Source organism: Nothoprocta perdicaria, unplaced genomic scaffold (assembly GCF_003342845.1).
Source record: "Nothoprocta perdicaria isolate Ctin4 unplaced genomic scaffold, notPer1 scaffold_168, whole genome shotgun sequence".
Lineage (NCBI taxonomy): Eukaryota > Metazoa > Chordata > Aves > Tinamiformes > Tinamidae > Nothoprocta > Nothoprocta perdicaria.
Genome location: NW_020454849.1, coordinates 969,238 through 985,943, shown reverse-complemented (window position 1 = coordinate 985,943; position 16,706 = coordinate 969,238). Strand labels below are relative to the sequence as shown.

The 16,706-nt window shown below is 39.5% G+C and overlaps 1 protein-coding gene across 1 annotated transcript in view; it reads right to left on the bottom strand.

Annotated features, from left to right (window-relative positions):
• TRPM3 (transient receptor potential cation channel subfamily M member 3) overlaps positions 1 to 16,706 on the bottom strand; it is a 242,611-nt gene that overhangs the window by 33,748 nt on the left and 192,157 nt on the right. The window contains exons 13-17 of the mRNA XM_026035828.1: positions 12,563 to 12,703; positions 11,100 to 11,129; positions 9,727 to 10,016; positions 8,640 to 8,868; positions 5,893 to 6,060 (exon numbers count right to left, since the gene is read on the bottom strand). Of these exons, the coding sequence (XP_025891613.1) occupies positions 5,893 to 6,060; positions 8,640 to 8,868; positions 9,727 to 10,016; positions 11,100 to 11,129; positions 12,563 to 12,703 (858 nt within the window). The remainder of the gene's footprint in view (positions 1 to 5,892; positions 6,061 to 8,639; positions 8,869 to 9,726; positions 10,017 to 11,099; positions 11,130 to 12,562; positions 12,704 to 16,706) is intronic.

The following is a 16,706-nucleotide window of genomic DNA, read 5'->3' as shown; positions in this document are numbered from 1 at the left end:
ACCTGAAGACTACAAAATCAAACCCATTCCCAGGTATAGATCAAGGACTGACTGTTTGGAAAAAAGTAGATTATAATCTGAAAACTTTGAAAAATGTCTGGCTTAAGAAATTACTCATTTCTTTGCTTTTCTCTACCTCCTGACATTGTTTTAGGAAAAACTAACATCTGCTGCCTCAGAGTTTTCTATAGCTTTTCATGAGGCTTTGTCTCTGCTGTCCTCTTGTGCTCAAAAATTTTGTAGGAGAGGTAAAAATGAATCCTGGCAGCTTTAACAAATGAGCAGTATGGCGCTTCAGTGAAGGGGATTATTTCTGAGAGTTTAAATCCTTCACAATTTTATATATTTTCCATTTCTGAGAGACTCTCAGCTGTCACTGAAATCAGGGAGTTGTGCTGTTTTTAGCATAATACTTTTTCAGTACCTGGATTTATGTTTTAGTTCATGGATGCGATTTCCTGCTTGTTATTGCTTCCTTGTTGATAAATGATGCTATAATTTTGTCATGTTATAATTATTTCTGAATTAGCTACGTACTGTACTATCCTAACCTTTCCCTTCCCCCATGCTACAGATGGGGAATTGCTCTGCAGTAGCTGGGGATTAGATTTGACCTAATGTCCCCAGATGTTAATTATATTACTGTATTAACCATCTGAAAAACCTTCCTATTAGAAATACACGGAAACAGGGAAATAATGCAAGTCCATGCATCAACAAAATAGCTGCAATTCTGAATGTGCACAAACATGTTTGCATTTGAAGGGAGAAGCGGCAGGGTGAGAATAACTCRAGACACTGAGTGTAGGCGGCATCTCTTTCTCTAACACACAATTCTGTCCGTGATTCACTATGAGTCATGCAAGGTAATCCTGGCAGCAGCGCAACATGCCAAGTACAGTACAACTGCATCATTTTAGCCTGGGGGCTGGGGCTGATGTCTGCATTCCTTTTACATGGAGATTTACTAATCAGAATTCCAGAGCTCTTTTCTTTTTTTCTTTTTTTTTTTTTTTTCCTTTTCCCCAGGCATTTTACTTTATTTAATTGAGGACTGTTTATTGACAGGGAACGAGGACAATTCAGGGTAGTGTACCCTGAACTGAATTATGCTCTTCAGAGACCAGCATGAGCTTTTCTTTTTTTCTTTTTTTTTTTTTTTTTCCTTTTCCCCAGGCATTTTACTTTATTTAATTGAGGACTGTTTATTGACAGGGAACGAGGACAATTCAGGGTAGTGTACCCTGAACTGAATTATGCTCTTCAGAGACCAGCATGAGATCCTATGATATATCTATCTATTTAGAATTGAATAATGGGAATCTGAATCCTGGTAATATAAGCTCTTCAAATTTTACCTTTAGTGAAACGTATGTGCTACTTACAGACTTTTCTAGTATTTATACTGAACTGGTGAGGAAACTGCTCCTAACTGGGGGGATAGCTGCAATCCCCATTGTACCCTACAGCACATACAGAAGTGATGCCTCCATGATAATTGTATTAGGGTTACAGTTCTTTGCCTTGAACTACTGGTAGGGAGAAATGTTTAATGCCTTTGAATTATAAGCGTATAAAATGGGATTTTGCACATGCTCAGCAGTTCTTTAAGCTAAATAGAGGCAGCACATTTGAAACACTAGCTGTAGCCTTAAGAGCTCAATCCTCCAGACTGCTGAACACTGTGAAAGAAGCGGAGGGTGCCAAAGTGGTTGCTTAGCAGCTGTGCAAGATGTTTCCAAAGAACTTGGAAAAATGGAGGAAATTCCTCCTTACGGAGAGGGACAGCAGTGGCCTGTACCTTGCAAGTCATAGAGAGTATCAAGCCACGGCTTTTAAGAAGGCATGAAGGGAAACTTGGCTGTTGTCTTGGTGCCTTGTTCAGATGAAGAGTGCCATGAGTGCACTTCTCACTGATGGAAGATGGTCAGAGACCTTTGAATCATGGATGCCATAGCACAATCATAAAAATGATGCCAAAATGCCCTCAAGCGTGTTGGAAGTATCCTCATAGGCTTATATTCCTACATTTGAAGTAAACACATACCACACGGCATAAAATAAAAAATAAAAAATAATAATTTAAAGTTCATTAGAATTTTAATTGGCTGTAAATGGAAACTGCTGTGGCAAATCTAGACAGGATGGCTCATGTATGTATGCCCCACTTAGCCGTATTTGATGTGGTACTGTTGATGCTGACATCAACGTCATGAAGACCACATGGGACAATGTATAACCAAGCAACCTTAGAATAAAGAGTCCTATAGGTGGGCTTGGCTGCTGCAGTTTGCTTTAGTTGTTTCATACAGAGAGATAAAAGTTTGCTCTCATTTTGATCSCTGTCCTGGGACAGGGCCATTCTGTTTGTTGCTGTTGTTATTTGTTTGTTTTTATTTTTCCTGCTGCACTGGAGATTTTGTCCAACCTAACAGTCAATCACCAAACTAATGTCCTGGTAAAAATGCAAGAGATCCTTGGCCTTTAGATTTTAGATATCTTGTACTACTTTTGGTCTGCTACTGAGGATTAATGACTGGCAGACCTACACAGAAATTGTGTTAAACTGCCAGGTGCTGAGGTGATGATGGGAGTGGCACTCYGGTATGTTTTTGTGAATATGCTGCAAAATGGAAAGTCTGTTCCCTAGCGTTGAGGTGTTGAAGAAATGTGTGCCCAGCACCCTCACATACCTGTTAAAATTTAAAAGTAGGTGTGAGTAACAAACAGATCACAGTGAATAAACACTGCATGTTTATATAATATATAGCATTATTCACCAGTCATTTTTGAGAGGACTGTGGCATAGAATAAACATATATTCATGTACAGGTGATACACATGCACCCAGGTGGAGACTTATTTCACTGTTGCTGTACTCTGTGATCACATTAATTCTGTGCAAATTAGACGTAAAAGAATATAAAAATCACTGTGGCCCCGTAGTTCATGCACTGTTTAACAGCAGAGGGGACAGAAGATTTCAAAATAGATCAGTCAGCTGAGCTTGTCTAAATATGAACCTTCTATGTTAGAAATGCATTTACAAAAGTGCATTTATTATTCCATAATTTCTCCATATTATTGGAGAAATGCACAGACCTGAGCAGTATTCATTGGGAATGATTAGGAATAAGGCTAGATGAATCCTTTGGATGAACAGTTTATTGGTCAGAAGTGGACTCTGGAGCAGACCAAAATGCTTTTTAGTCCACTTTTTTTTTTTTTTTTTTTTTTTTTTTTTTTTTTTTTTTTTTTTTTTTTCTTGCTTTAGGGCAAGAAATATCAGATACCCAAATCAGGGGTTCCAAAATATACTAGTGACTGTTTTAAACATTTATGTACTGAATATCTTAAGAATAAAATAAAACTATAGTAAATGTGTACTAAAAATATTCATGTGTTCTAAAAGGAAGAAATAANTTTTTTTTTTTTTTTTTTTTTTTTTTTTTTTTTTAAAGCTTGCTTTAGGGCAAGAAATATCAGATACCCAAATCAGGGGTTCCAAAATATTTTGGAAAATATTTTAAACATTTATGTACTGAATATCTTAAGAATAAAATAAAACTATAGTAAATGTGTACTAAAAATATTCATGTGTTCTAAAAGGAAGAAATAAGATGAATAATATCCGCTTGACTCTGAATARAAAAAGGACAAGTTAGTTTATCGCTGAACAAAAAAGATCAATTATTCAAACCATTTTACTGCAAATACTTCCGCAGCAGGTGTTATGAATGCTATGGTGAAGGGCAATGATTGATTTGTTGAGCTAGAGTTGAAAAATTCCATTAAATGTTTGTGAAATCACTTCATAATTATTTATTAATCTTAATAAACCATGGATAATGTCCCCCTAATACAAATATGACTGGAGTGAAGCTTCACAAAGGTGCTTCCTAACTAGTTCCTCAGGGGTCTTCTTGTCCATGGAAAAGAGGTTGGATCTAACTTATGCCAGGTCATTTGACAAAGGCCTGAAGGAAAACTTCAACTTCAATCTAAACTTCTTTTTTTTTTTGTATTTAAAAGATATCAGGTACAATGACTCTCCCTGTCACTGTGCCTGAGGAGAGGACAAGACAACAGACATCTGACCACAGACACATACTCAAAGGTCTCCTTGCTAAGCAAATCATTCCTGCACCATGGAAAGGCATTGCTACCATCACTGGGAAGGTGGTACCCTTCTGTGGTACAGGGAATGGTTTGAGGAAGCCCTAATACAGTTGCAAGATCTTAAAACTCTCTGCAGATTATATAGGCAAAATATTAAGTCAGCAGGATGGGGCCCAAGAATTTGCTTCTGAAATTGCAGYGCTCCATGGAAACAATTCTCACTTCTGTAGAAAAGGCCATATCTGTCTGAAACTTCCCTGGAGTGATGCATGAAATTTGAGGGAGCAGCTGGACAAAATCARTCACGGGAAAGAGCAGCAGTACTGTCAGCACACTGAGAGGAGAAGGGAGGGCAGGTCTCAGCTCGTCTGGGGAAGCATGTGCAGATCAGCACATCACTTCCTGGCATGGGAGTTAGAAGGTAAAAAGGAAATACAGTATTGTAGACAAGAAACCAGGAGCTGGGATAATCACTGGGATGCAAGTGACCTCTTCCCCAAATTTCCCCATTGCCAAGAAAAAGGTGGCTTACAAAGTGCTTATTTGATTTGAATAGGCACTTCACGAGCGGATCAGAAACCAGGGATAGTAAATCACCATTAGCAGCTCATGGGAGGAGAAGAGCCCATTGCTGCTAAGACTCTGGCTCCTGGTCTTTCCCAACAGCCAGGTTCTTGCCTGCAAACGGGTCCTGTAGGTGGGTCTGGTGGGCTGCTCCTTCCGCTTGCCTGCATACTGGCTCCCGTAGGCAGGTCCTTCTGCCTGCCTGCAGACGGGCTCCTGGGGACAGCTCCTGCTGTTTGCCTGTGGGAAATAGTCTGTTTTTCTTTTCCTTTTCTTCTTCTTCTTCTTTTTTTTTTTTTTTTTTTTTCAATTAACCAGGAGAAAAAAGACCCAAAACTCATACATCTACTCCTTTGCCCTGACCTAAATGAACTGGGTATGAGTTTTAAGCCTTTCAAGGACACCACTGGCAGAATCAAACCAAACTGAACTTAGGTTAAGGCTTGATTGTTAACTCTAAGGATAATAGTCTGAATCAGAATGTGTCCAACAAGTTGGAGAACAGACTGGAAGTAGGTGACTTGCATAATTTTCAGAGCATTAGATATTTGATTCTGTGTAGTGTAAATTATTCATCTAAGGCTTTTTTACTACTACAGATAAGCCCTTCCTAGCACAGTCCTACTGAGCTGTGAAAGCTCGTAGTATGGCTGAGCTGTCTAGCTTCTTGCTAATGTCTTCAGTGGATTAAAAACTGCCTGTATATATCTGCAAGAGACGCTGACTACAAATCCATAAGGAATTTTGAAGAAAGTTTTCATCATTTTTCTTGCCTGCTTGCACTCTAATGAAGTGAACTAAGAGAGAAAAAAAATCTAGTTTTCCTCACTCTGCACATCTTCATCTCAAGCAAGACTCACTGAGCATCTTTTCTACCAGGGGTGCCCAATCACCTGCCATGCCTGAGTGCTTTCTGAATGCAATTCTGAAATCTGTTCAGTTTATTTCAGACAATGCGTCATCAAAGAGAATCAAAATATGAGGACATTATATCACAACGTGATGCTTCAGCATTATCATGTCCTCCTGCAACATGAATACATAGTGATGTTGACATATACCATTTAAGACCCACCAAAGAGAAGGGGGTGTTAAGACTGCTATCCTCTTCAGGTGCTAAATTTAGCCATCAGTTAGCCTGCAACACCCACAGAGGTGGGCAGAACAAAATGCCAGCACTGAAACTGATAATTTATTGTCAGCTCTTACGGTGAGTTCCATGTCCTCCTCCTCTTTTTCTTTCACTGTTTTTTCAGGTTCCTCTGGTTCCTTTTCCTGGAGGTGGATCTCACTGGCTTGAGACATGTAAGGCATGTCATCTTTGTTCTTGAACTCCAAGCTGAGGATTGAAGGAGGAAGTAGAATTCCTAGAATTACCTAAAGCAATAATAATGATAATAATAATCATCGCAGTAAACAGATTACAATCATGGTGATTGCTTAGTATCAAATGGAACAACTCCCTCGGGATACTTGGGAAAAGAAATATATTTGTGCACGTGAGTTTCTATGGCAATACAGTATTTGTGACTGGGAGTAAGGCTTTTGGAGCTCTCTGGTGAAACAAAGCATGTAACTTCCATTAGCATTGCTATGAGTGCTATGGCTAATTGACTCTCCTGAATATTTTATCTGTTTGCTCATCAAATGCATATTGTTACCCACTAGAATACATTGACAAAACATTACATAGACTTACTGGCAGATGAGACCATGAAAGCATTCAGACCTTGAAGCTGCAGATTTCTGCATTGTACTTAATAGACAAAATTGGTGTAAATGCAATACAGGAAGCAATTATTTAATATAACTTAATACACCCAGCTAGTACAGTCAAGGCATAAGCATGCCTCAGTCTGAGTAGAGACAAAGCCAGCAATAGTAAACACTGATGTGCTTAGCTATGCAGTCTCCTTAGATTTTGCTTCAGTACCCTGGCAGCCATGTAATGTTCATATTTATGCCAGCTCCTTGTTTTCTGCATTTTTCCTCTTGTGCTGAGGGAAAGCAGAAATCATTAAATTTACCTTGTGCTGATAATGTGCAATGCACAAAGCTTGGGGTCAAATCTGTAGCCTAACTAAGGGCATACCATAACAATATAAAAAAAAGCGACCTGTCTGTAACTGGCAAACACAAAAGATCCCCCTTCCTCCCCGTCCCTCAAATTCTTGTGGAAAACTGTTATACATCTTTCCCTAAAAGACAGTAAAGTCAGACAGCTAGGCTGTTGGTATGTCAGAAGAGGGAGACTGCTTGTGCTCATCACACTGTCAGACAGCATGTATGTTGCTGAGATCATCTCAATTATTGCAATTAGGAGCACTCAGAACATGTGAACCCTGCATCCAGACTCAGACCATTTGAGYATGAAGTGATCTTGACTCTTTCTGCACTCTACTCGTGGGATAAGGATACCACTGGGTGAGGATGTGTTAAGCTGAGGGGTTATGGACAGATCTGGCTTCCCAGGAAAGCTGTTTATAAAGATAGAATTTACAATTACTTCTCCCCCTCACATTGGTGCTTTATATTCCTGGTGAGACATCAAAAGAATCAGATTCAGCCTTCTTGCCATTTGCCAGTTTCAACTGGAGAAAATTGTTCATGGGAAATAATTCATGATTCATGCTTGAAAATTTATTTCTGCCACTCTGCCTCTTGCTTGCATAAAAACAACTTGCTTTGCCTTTCTTTGGGGCCTRCTAATAAGCACCAGTGAGTAAAACACAGACTGTAAACTGAGCGTGCTTTTCAGACCCTTCTGCTACAAGAACCTSAGGGGCAAAAAGAGTTCAATACCTTTGATTAACCATTTTGAAAAGAGGGGCTATAGCTTAAGAAATGAAAACTGTAAAGGAAAAAGCATGCAGTGGGACATGAGTTGCTGCACYGAGCCAGATCTACCCAAGTAGAATATCTGTGAAGCTAAGAGKTGAGCAAGGGACCTTCCCCTCATGAGGGGCAGAGGGCATGTGATGTGATTCAGAAAAAGAGGTAGTAAAGATGACATTTCTGTCTGTAGGCAGTACGGTATTTAAATGCAGCCCCTACAGGAGGATGATGAGAATCTTATCAGTCACTCATCCTCATTCATCATTGTTACTGGATTAGATCAAGTGTGATAATGATGCACTTAGTCATAATCTTTCTCACCATTACAAAACATTATTTTATGCAGCTCAATAGCATGAGCAAATACCACTTATCACTTGCCAAGATMATGCAGGACAGACAGTCCCCCCCTGTGAAAATACTTCCCTATTAGGTGACAGAAATAGGCAATTCCTGATTTTGTACTAATTAATGAGTTATTTAACGAGTTGCAGTACTACTAGAGCTGAAAGCTATCACCCCAGCTTTTTTTCCAGTCAGAAACTCACCTCATAGAATCCACCTTGCTCTGCTTGCACTTTTGGTAGAAGTAAAGCTTAAGTGGTTTTGGAAATTGAATTACTCTCTAGATCCCCTCAGGCAGTCCCTTCAGGTTAGTCATCAAGGAGACTGGCAGAGGCTTGGAAGAAAATTTGTATGTCTCACCGTGGCTTGTTCTGGGGAATTGCTCCCCAAGGTTGTCAGATCAACACRCTGCGATTGCAGATAATTCACCTGCACACGCTTTTTCTGTATTTATCTTTAGAAACTAACCCCTCAGGTAACCAGGCAGGGTCACCTGCCAACCTGCTGTTGCAATTCATACTCTGATAACTCTTGTTGGTGCTGAAGAGGGCTTTGAGAAAGGTAATGAAAACCTAAGCAATGTGCTTTGAACCCGAGTTTGTAGTCATCTCCCTGCTGGAAAGCTGAACATGGAAAGGATGTACCCCAGTTAATGCCATTATAAGTAAGCAGCCAAAAGGTGGCTAATGAGAGCTGATTGTTTCTAATATCTGTGAGCCCTGTCACTATCCATTAGAACTGCTCTACAGATAATTTTATCTTAAAATAGCGCTGACCTTTAGACCAGAGTTTTTGCGCATCCGAAGACGACCCATCCACATGTCCGTGAGCAGCATTTGGCTGCAAGTGTGAGCAATGAAATCCCTGTGTTTGGCTGCCACGGCGAGCTGCAGGCACGTGGCRTTGCTCCAGTTCTTCAGCTCGTAGGTCAGCAGTTTCATTGCCAGTTGCTCATCCTGCTTGTACGACTGGTCCAGCAGCTCCACCGCCAACTGGCCAAAGTCCCTGCAACGGGAGGCACACCTGTTCATTTGTGTCAGGCCCTGCAGCCTGATGCAAAGAGAAATCTCCAAAACCCACCGCCTCCACAAGGGGAGCATTGCCTACCTTCGCACAAGTCGTGATGCTGACTACAAGCAGGGAATCCCACGTTTTCACATGTGAGTGGCTAGTGGCAGGCACATAAATAAGTGGCCCCGCTTCAATGTGCTGAGCACCCACACCTACCAGATGTCTGCTCCCACCTGCCTCCCTGGCATTTTCTGGTTGAAATTAACTGGCTGCCTGCAGCTTGGTGGGTTGCTTTTCCACTGCTTGCTCATGGTTTCATGGTCAAATCCCCCAGAAAGAGGAGTGCTCAATACCCTTTTTAAAATTCTCATCATTTTTCTTTATGTCTCAGATTTTTAATCTCAGAAAAAATAATTATGCAATTAGTCTCACAGATTGCTCATCTAAGCATGAACTCTTTGTTAATTACTGCTTCTTCCTGAGTACCGTGTTGGTAAGATTTCCAGCAAGCATTTTGCTTGGGATAAACAGAGAAACTTGAGAAAGGCACAGAAAAGATTGCAGCCTGTCTCTTGAGGCCTCATGAGGAACACATAGGCAATAGAGATATTTCATTGCCTTCCTGACACCATCTCATTTCAAGAGCTATACTGCTAGCAGCACTGCTTCTCTGATAGACAGATTGCTTAAAAGCCATTTGGTTCCTTCTCTGAAGGGACTGTATTTTCCCTACAACTCAGAAGCAAAAGCAAGGCACAGAAGAGCAAACTTTGGGGAGGTTCAGCAAGCTTCTTCTTCTTTTTTTTTTTTTTTTTTCCCTATTCAAGGAAGTGTGCATGAAAGAATAACTACCTGGAATTATGGTTCAGCTCTTGGGATATGTCGTCCACCATGTCATTTTCTGATGCTTCATGGGCCATAGCTTTGCAGAGCTTGCAGGCTACCAGTGCTTTAGCCATAGCCTCCTCTCCATGCTGCCAGAAGAAGAGGGCCATCTTCTGACGCTTCATCAGCACAGCCCACACCATCAGCTCGTGAAATGGGAAGGGGAAATGGTTGATCTCAGGGTCGTCCAAATCAATATCCACTTCTTCTTCTCTTTTCTTAGTTGTTTTCCTCCCTCGCCTCAAAGGGACATCATCCTGTGAGTATTGTAGAGAGGCAAGGTACTTAGTTCATATAAGGTATTCAAATCAATGCCTGAGACATCAAATACTTTCCCTGCAGGCCAAGCTACTCGTCCATTTTTGGATAAAATACCTCACACAGTGAAAAAACAAACAAACAAAATTGTTTCATGTAAATGAATCAGTAAGTCAATATGCCCATTTCTAAACAAAAGGAAAAAGATGTTAGGACTATCATTCTAAAGCATTCCTTCTCTCTAATAATGTGAAGTACAAACACAGAATGTCCAAAGAAATTTTGGAAAAGCCTCTATAAATGTAAAACTAAGAATTCGCTTTAATTATAAAGTCTTTTGGGACACATCCACCTCTTTCCACCTACAGAAAGTGTATTCCTTACCTACACATGTGTTCCAGTCTACTGGGCATTTTCTCCATATTTAGCCTTTCTTGTCTCCTTTATTCACTCACATTCTTACTTTCTATCCCAGAATTATCCCTCCTTCTTCCAGTTCATTTTGTTTCTCTTACTAGACTGCCTTGTCTTTCACACTGCATTTTAGCCTACTGTTTTTATCAAGTTATCTGATTTATTCTTTGCTACATCTGGGGGTAGTAAAAGAAAAGTTATGGTATGAAAGCAGACAGTAAGCAAACACTACTATATCTTTGAAGCATCAGAGTTGCTAAAGTGTCAACAAAATGGAAATTTGGCCGATGTAAAGATTTCTCTATCATACTACCAGGTCTCTGACTACTTCACTTCTCTAAAATCTTTTTGAGTTTTATGGTTATCTGATTGAAATACTGCTTGGACTGAGAGACTGAAATATTTTGTTTAATCACCAACAAAAGAAATCTGATTCAGAGAGGAGGAAAACTTTTTTTTTCTTGTCTCTCTGTTGGAGTTACATTTTTTCATTTGGCCTCTGCATAAACAAGCTATCTAGATCAAAAATATGGTTTTTGTGGCACATTTTCCATTAAAAACTTGAGAACTGTAGTTTCCTATGTTAGTGCGAAATTAAACATTATGTTGCTAATACGTATATTTATTAAAAAAGGAGAAGACATTAATGTTTATTGCAGGTCACTTACCTCCATACCCAACAGTTTCAAAGCTTTAGGCTGTACAAAAAAGATAGGAAAAGTGTTATTTCTCCTAGAAGCAAAATCAAAAAATACAACTATAAGTATCTATAATTTGTGTAAATATATATATAAATATTCAAAATATTATGCAATAATTATATTGTAGAATCATTAGTTATATTATAAAGTTATGATATAATTAGGAAAATATAAAATATAAGTTAACTTATATATATATATGTAACATATATATAACTTATAAAAACATAAGTCAACCTTAGTTCCAACCTATTTCAACAAAACAAACAACTGAAGACATACATTTGGATTCCAGCACAAGCTGCAGATGGTTTGAGGTTGTTTAGTGGATGGGAGACAGGAATCACTGCTTAGGCACACTGACATAAGTCAGTTTCTCTGCAGTGTGTCAGTATTTTGGTATTTCCCTCGCACATTTTTATCGACCGCTAGAGAGCAGCTCTGCTTGCCTGGCCAAGGATCTGCGAAATCTCAGCTTATGCATTTTTCCTGACAGAGGGACTAAGGGAAGGAAGTGTCTTCCAGAAACCTCTTCCAGAAGTCTCTCCCAGCACAAAAAATTATTATCCTTCCCCTAAAAAGTGAAATGTAATGCCAACCAAAGTATTGGGAAAGAAACAAACTCATTTCAAGTGTTTGGCTGTAAAATTTTACTGAGCTGTTGTTCTTTATGGTCACCTACAACRAAATTCAATAGTGTGTGTTGCTAAAATCTGGGCTGAGACATGAAATGACACTGTCACATAAAAATAGTCAAAGAAAGCAGTCACTGCTGCAAATCTTACCGGAAACATGGCCAGATTTTGCCTCAAGTTGGACTGGAGGAGTTGCATTTCAGACGGCAATAAATATCTTTTATGTCTCAGAAGGATAGCAATTTTACTTTGGATTCATGGTAGTGTAACATGACAGATAAAAAACTCAAAACATAGAAGAGTACTTTTGCCATAAGCCTACTCACTCAATGGGAGCCACATCCAGACAATTAAGCTTTTTTATTTTTTTGCCTGCTCTAACATCTTCAGGTTACAGTCAACAGAGTGAGTTCTAGGCAAAGAAATGCCTATTGAAACACATCTTTTTCTAAACCTGAGTGAGCTACAGTATTAATGGGACAGATCAACAGAGTCCAGTCTTTTGGAAACTACGGATATGCCCAGTTAGAGATTTTTAAAGCCAAAAGAGACTATTTTATATCTTGGTTTTACTAAGGCAGCAGAACAGCTCAACCTAGACATCTTTTCATCAAACTCTGCAAAACTGCAGCTTGTTTCAGAGACTGATTTGCAGTATATTGAAATAGCTGCTAAGTACATGATAGAAATTCATCAGCAGATAAAACAGTGGATTCTTGCCTCTAGCCTGGAACCATCTAAGAAACTACTGTAACTCAAWCCTGTCATATCAATGGCAAATAACTTGTTCCTTACCCTCTTGGGCCCAAATAAATTGTGGTACAGTGTTCTGAACCGCTTTCGGGTGTAGTTGCAGCGATATGCTCCTCCCATCAAGTACTCTATCACCAAGCCTATGTCTATCAGACTTATCCGATAATCGGGAGGCAAGTTTCCCTGCAAAGAGAAGAAAGAGGATTGTAGGGGAGGAAAAAATGGTTATTACTAGTGTTGTGCAATATATTTTAAAACTATGTTAGAATAAAACAAATTAAAGTAGTTAAAAAATAGGAATGTATTATTATGGTGGTTAATTAATTCACCTTAAAATAGATCCAACCGAAACCTGGATATTCTCGCTTGGAAAGAAGACATAAGTTAAATAAGAAGGTGAAGAACTTATTGACAGTAACAGACGACAACGTCAGTACACAGTACTCATGTTCTTCAGCTGGGGAAACACGGGACACAACTGCAGGAAAGCAGGAGGATCAGCACACTCGGAAGGCCAGGCAGGGCTGCTGAAGGCTGGTCTTGCTAGAGCGCACCTTGGCTGCACTGTGTGTGCCCCACATCTCCTGTGCTGATGCCCCGACAGGCTGCCTCTTCACACAGATATTAACAGCTTAAATAATACAACTGGGGTGAGGAAAGTATCTCATAGTTTTAAGAAACAAAATTTATGACTCCCTTTTGAGCTAATATTCTGAGGTTTTGGTCATGGAGAAAAATACAAGCCCAAGAATGTTCCTATATGATCCCTTGCACTCCTGAAATATTTTATGACAACTTCTTTAAGCACAATAATCTTGCTATCTGATTTCCAGTAGTGTCAAGGAGCTATTGTCCCATTTACAGCAAGGTGAAGTGTGTTTGTGGTGGGGTCATTAGCAAGACTCTGGAAAAAACTTCAGTACACTTGATCTCCCATTTCTTTTCCTTTCTTATTCTTTGTTAAAATGTACTATGATTTTCCACTGTCTTCCTCATGCAGCTTTCATTTATCATCTACTCTCTGACATACTTTTCCCTTCCCTTTATTGTCAAGCCTGGAAATGGCACCACTGTGGTTATGAGTTCTGAGATATTGCCTGCAAGGGCAATATGCTGTTTCCTTGTAAGAGGAAAGGGCTAAGAGAAAAAGATTGCCCAAAATCTAGAATTTGTCTTCCTCTCCATATCACTGCCTGCAAGTTATTCAACACTGCTCAGTGATCGGTTCCCCTCAGAAAAGAAGATAGGGTTCAGCAAGTCTGGAATAGATTTCCCACAGCTAGAGATCTTGTTAAGAACACCACTAAATCTACAGCTCTGTCCCGTATGCCTGTGTGCAAGGCATGTGAGTGTGCATGGAAGATGGAAATGGAGGTAAAATTTCCTTCCATGAACCCTGAGCTCTTCTCTTGGAAAAASAGAAAATTAGTCTAGTAAAAAATTAACTTGCATGGTCAACATTGTAGAAGGGCCAGGAAATTGCAATTTTTAGCTTCAAACTTATTCAATATACTCTAATAAAATAATCACGTTTGCTATAATGATATACAGCACAGATTAGAGCTAGCCTGTGGCTCTCTTTATGTGATCATCAAAAGAAGGTTAATAATTCACACAGCACAATTTTTACGACTGCTGCGTCTCGGTGCAAATATCCGTGCGTCTGCCCGGCTTCTCTGCAGATGTGCTGATTAGATTCAGAGCAGAGATGCTCTAATGGGGAACAGATGGCACCTGGCCCTTGCGCGGCCACAGAGGAGATGCAAAGATCCTCCTTCCTTTCTTCCTTCAGCTGGGAACAGCAAAGGCTATTTCCATCTCTGCTCACCACAGAGCGGAAGGGCTGTCGAGGCTGCAACGTGCTGTCCCTGCCCATGAGAAGGGGTTCGAGGTGATGGGATCAATATTAAGCCAACGAGGTGGCTGTCAGCTAGTTTTCAGTGGTGCTCCTTGCACCTTTGCACTTTTCTCACTCTGGCCAAGCTGATGGGGTGACTGTCCTGCAAAACTGTATTAGCTTATTTGTACCCAATCACCTGTAGTTTGAACTCTTTAAAGAAAAACCATAAATCAAAAATAAACCTGCTTTTCTTTTTTTTTTTTTTAACTTTTACCCAGAAATGATCTTCTCTCTCCAGAATGCTCAAGGCAATAAAAATTTTATTAGAACAATGACTGAAAGCACTGGCAGCAGTAAGAATGACTAAGCTAGAGTTGCATTTCTTCAGCAAACTCCTGATGTCTCAGGAATAATATTAGACACTAAAACTGGGTGCTTTGAAGTTACTGAATGACAAAGGAGCAATTAAAAAAGCATAACAGGCAAGAGGGTGCAATATATATGTGGAAATTTGACTTTCTTGATATAGTTGTACTGCTTTCTGAACCTTCATAAGGATATTTAGATGCAAAACTTCCAATTAAGCAACTTAAATCAAAGATGTGTCTGACTCTCTAAGAAAATGCTGAAATGCTTCACTGAAGAAAACTCAAGAAACCACAGCATTAATACACATTTTATACTGTCATACATGCATATGTGGTTCTGAGCTGCTAACAAGCTTGGGGTTACTTTCCTAAGGGGGGCCATGATAAAGCCTAGGACTATCTAAAGGGCTGTCCTTGTGGAAAGAGTTGTGCACATGTTGAACTGTTTGCTTTATCGGCAGACATGCTGAACTACTCCAGCAGCGTAGTTGGACTCTCCTCCAAGTACAGCAAAAACTGAATGGGCTGTTTCAAGCACAGCCAGGCATGTCAGGAGGGAGAGAGGAGATTTTGGCAGGAGAGTTCGCTACCCAGATTAATAATCAACTAACCTATCAATGCTTAGATAACCTTCCAGTTACACAGTTATCTATTATTATTTTCCTGCAGTAGCTTTCATTTCTTAAGCTTCAACTATTCAGCTACAATACATTTTCACTTCATATATGTTTTTATATTCAATAAATAAAGAGCCTCTAATTTTCTCTTCTGTTTAATAAATAGGACTAAAAAATCCCTAACAGCAATAGAGATAAGAGATACCAAATTCCATTTGTTATCTGGAAATGTAGAAATCCAGAGGCAGGCAATATCAAAGGACTTTAAAAACATGTACAAATTAAGGTACACTCATCACATATCCATCTTTTAGAATAAAAAAAGAAAACCATCACTCTTAGTTTCTACTGTTATTCAATTACTAGCTCAGTAGAGGAGAATTATTTTTCTGATATAACCAGTAGAGGGCAACCTCCACTTATGAAAAAATATCAAGCACCGCTGCTGGTTCTTAGTTCCTGTTCTGAATGAATCAGTTTGTGCATTTAAGGGAGGAAAGTCTGCACAAGACACGGGAAACACAGTACCCTGCCCTGACAAAGCTACCATGAAGGACATGTGCAAATGATGCAGGTAGGCTTGGTCTCAAATGCAGATACCACACCCGGGGCATTAGAAAATGAGATGAACACAATCCTCTACGGTAGAATCATTGAATAATTTGCTTTGTTAATTGACACAAACAGAATTTAATTCCACTGATTAGTGTAAAGTCTTTTAGTGCATTTCTTCACGTGTTTCCAATTTGCTGCCTGGAGCTAACCAGGAGCCTGCAAACTCTAAGAAGAAACTGAGTTAATGTCTGGAGTGTGAGTGCTATCTGTGTGTTCAAGTTGCCACAGGCAGGATGGTGTCACTTCCTTTCGGTAGCACAAATCCTCCGCTATGCCAAGGAGTCAAGATAATCTTTCAAATTAAAAGGAAATCTCCCAGAGATTTACAGAGGTCATATGGCAGCATAATGGCAGTAAATCAAATAATGTATGATTTGTAAGTTAAGTTTTTTCTCGGAATTCACATGCACTAAGAAAGTAAATTTTTAAATCTGCACTCCTTTTCATATTGCAGGTTTTAAAATTAGGATGCATGCATAGAAAATGCAAAGTATGCATGTCCTTTAGGTGTTATCTCTAGGTGTCATCCTACACTTTTTGTATTTATCCTTGATGATCCTATGATTAAATCTCAGATTTTAGGTAAATGGCTTCAAAATGTGCATAAACTCAGAAACTTGCCTCAGCACCAGGTTCTGGTTTTCACGCATGGTGAAGCACTTAACCGTCAAATAATGCTGTCCATTTAGAAGTTATTTCCATGGAGAGGTTTTCGTTTAAACTGGTGTCAGATTTGCTGGCTGATT